The following is a 5,046-nucleotide window of genomic DNA, read 5'->3' on the forward strand; positions in this document are numbered from 1 at the left end:
CATCCTTAAAACAGTGCATAGTGTCTCACGTTACCCTACCTTCCCGGCAGCTTGATTCAGAGATGTATGCAAATGTAATGTATTCGCAGGTTTAACATTAGTCACTGTGCACCTGTGAAAATATGCTAATGACCCTATCTTGTGCATAAACACACACAACCGCCTCTCACTCTGCGGCTTCCTCAGGATATCACATATCCTTCTGAGGAAGCCGCCGAGTGAGAGGCGGGGAAACGCATTAAGGAGACCCTAAGGAGACTGCATAGGTGCCGGTACCACCACGAAGCCATACAGCTATACAACTATTCTGACTGCCCATCCCTGAGCGTGGAAGAACCCTGAAGGGCTGCTTTGCTCAGCAGCCGGGACACCACCACCTTAATTCTAAAGGACTCAGCTTGGAAGAGTGGCAAGTTATAGCTCAATTGAGCTTTTGTTCTGTCTCTGTCATACTAATGACTGTAACCTATACTAACCTTAAGCATGCATGCTAACTCATACCCCTTTTCCACTTGCAAAAATATCCCGGGTTTTTGCACATGAACGCGCATCAACCCGGGATTTAGTGCAGTGTGAAAGGGTCTTTGAGGGATATCCCGTGTTCAGCATTCCGGGATCTCTACCCAGGTCCTGACCTGGGTAGGATCCGGAATCGACACGGGATGCGGCCAGTGTGAATGGTCCCGTACCCGGGATCAGGTACACGGGACTTTAAAAAAGCTGCTGATTGGAGCTTTGTTTGGGCTCACAATGCTGATGTCATCTGTAATCGCTCTGGAAAGCGGAAGAGAAGCCCTGGACATGTGCAGATCGGAGCAGACGGGCATCATGGCAAACTGGACGGACCAGGAAGTGAGAGAGCTCCTGAGCATAAGGGGCGAGGAGGAGATAAAACGCCAAATTACTGGCACAGTCAAAGATGCCGTGGTTTATAAAAACATATCAAAGCTGCTTGAAGCCAGAGGCATGATCCGGACACAACAGCAAGTTGTCAATAAACTGAAGACCCTGAGAAAGAAGTTCATGAAGGTGCATGACAACAACCGTAAAAAGAGTGGGGCTGGCCGCATCGAGTGGGAATATTATGACATCTGCGCAACCGTCTTCGGGCACACAGCTCTCTGCAATCCTGTGAGTCTGTCTTCAAGTTCACAGTACATTGCTGCAGAAAGCAGCCAAGGCCCTGAAGATACACAGACAAGTGAAGTTTGCCACTCATCACCCCTGCTAATTGAGGACACACCTGATTGTAGTGAGCATGAAACATCCACCCACCTGCCCAGCCCTGATGGCAGCATATCCGTCACCGTTGAAGAGGTCGAGGAAGCTGCGACCACTGACAGTGGGTTTCCACAAAGTGCCGTCTCCCCAACTTTGCAGAGAAACAGTAAGTTTATTTTTTAAAGACACATAGCACACTATAGGGTTAGGTTGGGGGTGGGGTGGAGGTGGAGCATAGGGTTATGCACAGCATAGTGGTCCTCCAGCAGTTGTGGAACTACATATCCCAGTATGCCTTGGCACAGTTTAAGCATTGCCTAATAGCAAAACTGTGGCAAGGCATGATGGGACTTGTAGGCTGTGGGAAGGGGGGGGTGACATAATATACAGTTATCAAAGTATAACCTGCAGTGATGTCGCAGTGTGTACAAGGGCGTAACTACCATGGGTGCAGGGGGTGCAGCTGCTATGGGGCCCAGAGCTGAGAGGGGCCCATTTTGCCTGTCAAATTATTATATGCTTTATGCATTTTTTAGCATTAGGTGAGAAATAGGGGCCCTTATAAACTTTTGCTATGGGGCCCACATGTTTCTAGTTACGCCACTGATTAAATAGTTTGCCAAAGCTGCTATTTTCATGTATGGTCATTTTCAATTTATATCTTATCTTTACAGTTTACAACGTTCCACCTAGAACGAAGAAAATGAACAAAGCGGGGCAAGCAGCTAGAGCCATGACAAGTGCCCTTGTTGAAGAGCTCCGAGAAATGGACAATGCTATGTCCACACAGGAGAATGCAAGGATCAACAAATTTTTAGAGGCCGAGCGTGAAATGCAGGACTCATTTCTTTCTAAAATCCTGTCAATGCAGGAACGCATGAATAGAGAGGCTCTTGAGCGTCATAGGGAATTGCAGCAAATGAACATGGCGTTCATGGAACGTTTGTTCAATAATCCAAAAGCTCCAAGCCAACACCACAGCTCACAATACCCTGAACCAGGTTATTCCACATATCATCATGGACCATACTTTGGTTCAAGCAATGCTGCAAATGAGCAAACCTCAGAGTTTTCAGTTTTTCGCAATTTGTCTTAAAGCTATAGGCACATACTTAATTTTTTTTGTTTGTTTTGCACTTAAAGTGCCTCGGCACTAGTTTACCTCAGTGTTTATGTACCTGTAGTTCATTGTTTTGCACTTAAAGTGCCCCGGCACTAGTTTACCTCGTTGTTTATGCACTACTAGTACATTTTGTGTTGCACTTAAAGTGCCTCGGCACTAGTTTACCTCAGTGTTTATGCACTACTAGTACATTTTGTGTTGCACTTAAAGTGCCTCGGCACTAGTTTACCTCAGTGTTTACATACCCTCCAACATGACCCACTCCATTAGGTACAAAATGTTCTGCTCCTGGACTTCCCTGCCAGTGGCAGTTACAGAGGTTGGACTCCAGCATAGTCCACAATTCAAAGAGGGGGGTCACATCAACTGTCAGTGAGTCCAGGACAGTGATGTTTGGAGTGGCATTAGGTGTGGCTCCCCTTTTTGAACATTGGATTGTGCTGCAGCTCCAACTCTGCAACTGCCACTTGCAGGAAAGTCCAGAAACAGAGCATTTTGTACCTAATGGAATGGGCCATGTTGGAGGGCATGCGTTTATGTACCTGTAGTTCATTGTTTTGCACTTAAAGCAGGCATGTCCAACGTTGGCCCTCCAGACGCTCCGAAACCACACATCCCAGCATGCTCCGCCACAGTGTTGCTATTAGAGAATGCAAAAACTATTGCAAAGCATACTGGGATGTGCGGCCTCAAAACACCTGGAGGGCCAACGTCGGACATGCCTGACTAAAGTGTTAATGCACAACTGGTTGTGCATTCGGTTAGCTTGAAATGCTAAACTGCAAGCAATTCTTGTTTGGGATGGGGGGGTTGGGACGAGGGAGGTTGGGATGGGGGCGGTTTGGACGGGGGGTTGGTATGGGAGGATTGGGACGGGGGCGGTTGGGATGGGGGTGGAGGAGGGTTTCTTTATTGTTTTATTGTTTTATTGTAGTGTCTATACAAAGGCAAAATGAAAGGCAAATAAAAATTGCACCTATAATCCAAAGGTGCTAAACCAAATAAAAAAATTATAATTTTAAACACCCTTGTCATCACTTTTTTTTTTAGTTAAAATGACCATTTCATATGGTATTTGCAGTGATTTCCCGGGATCAGTATGAATCAGTATGAATGGGGCTGTCCCGGGTCGATCCCGGGTCTGAATGCAGTGTGAAAGGGTACATTCCCGGGTAGTGTCCCGGGAAGCATCCTGGTACACATTCCCGGGTCTGACCCGGGACTGCAAGTGGAAAAGGGGTATAACAAATCACCTGAAGTAGCTGTGGGAGAGCTAAAACTTTGGGATACAAGACTAACTGTGTTACTAATCTAAGGTTACCAGGAGAAACATCATAATAAATAAGTGAGCCTACTAATTTCAAGTAAGGAGCATGGTGCCAACTGCTAATATATATATTTTTAATAGGTTTTTCATTTTATATATTTTTTTTTCTGTGTAGTACTGGCCGGTACTTATATGTAATTGAATTGTATACTATATGTTTTTTACATAAGTAAAACTAAATTTTATTGGTTAATAAATAACAATTTATATATACACCTGGCTCAGCGCTATCTCTAAAAACTTTTTCTTGTTCTTTTGCTTTAAGGGGTGGGGTATCCCCTTAATAGAGACAGCTGCAGATCCAAGGGAGCTATAATATAGACCTGCGCTCTGATACATTTTCTCTATTATTAATCAATCCCTTTGTACGCAGTGCAGCTTTGGCACAAGTGCAGTGTCAAATCATCACTGTATATAACATTGACACTGCACCTGAATCAGTCCCTAGTTTTTCATTAACACTTAAACACTTGTGTTAACTCAAGTTTTTCAAGGAAAATCATGAAAACTATTATCATTGCCATCTTTAAAGAACACTCCACGCCTACTTCCACAACAGTCATTTGGAAATGTAAAGCATCATGGGTGAGAACGGGATAAGACTATTAAGACAATCAAAACACAATTTTGCACTGCACTGCCTTGTCAACACAATGGGCAGTATTCAATGAGGCTGATTCGCCATGTTTTTATGGCGATTTTGTGCTGTAAGGCGATTTTTTGAATAAAACGGTGAATCACCCTATTCAATGACCAGATGGCGAATACATTTCAAGGTTTTTATCGCCATGATTCACCGAGTAGCAATCGCTATCTTTTTATGGTGAAGTGGAATGTGAACTTTTAAAATAAAGTGTTTTGTTTTTTACATTTGGTGTTAAAAAATCAGGAATTGTATTCTGAGGAGGGGCATGCTATTTTTATTCATGTGCTGTAAGCACATGAATATATATTTAATTAAAAAAAATATATATATATTTTTATTTATTTTACACAGCAGCCAGCAGGGGGCCGGGAGCCGAGCCGCTCATTAGATATTCATATATTCACTGCACCCGATCATTACATATGCACGATCGGGTGTAGTGAATACCCGGTCCCCTGTTGGCTATCCCGGGGGGCAGCCTGTGCTGCCTGGCTCCCGGGGAGCCCACCTCCCCCCCACAAACGTTCTGGGGCAGGCAGGGAGACTTTCATCACCCTGCCTGCCGCCGTCCTCAGGATCCCTGCGGCATCGCCGCAGGAGTTAAAATTCGCCGTATCGTTGATACTGGAGCCGGCGAGGCTCCGGAACGCGGCGGGCAGTGGCGAATGTGCAGCGAATCCTAAACAGGATTCGCTGCACATCGTCAAAATTCTCATTGAATACTGCCCA

General features: G+C 45.0%; 1 protein-coding gene across 1 annotated transcript; it reads left to right on the top strand.

Moving 5' to 3' along the window:
• The first annotated feature begins 736 nt into the window (after positions 1–736).
• On the top strand, positions 737–2,396 carry LOC146079685 (uncharacterized). Its single transcript, XM_083186355.1, has 2 exons — positions 737–1,387; positions 1,896–2,396. The coding sequence occupies exons 1-2, from the start codon at positions 751–753 to the stop codon at positions 2,315–2,317; spliced, it is 1,059 nt and encodes a 352-aa protein (XP_083042481.1). The 5' UTR covers positions 737–750; the 3' UTR covers positions 2,318–2,396.
• Positions 2,397–5,046: the final 2,650 nt, after the last annotated feature.

Source organism: Crinia signifera, chromosome 5 (assembly GCF_055691185.1).
Source record: "Crinia signifera chromosome 5, ASM5569118v1, whole genome shotgun sequence".
Lineage (NCBI taxonomy): Eukaryota > Metazoa > Chordata > Amphibia > Anura > Myobatrachidae > Crinia > Crinia signifera.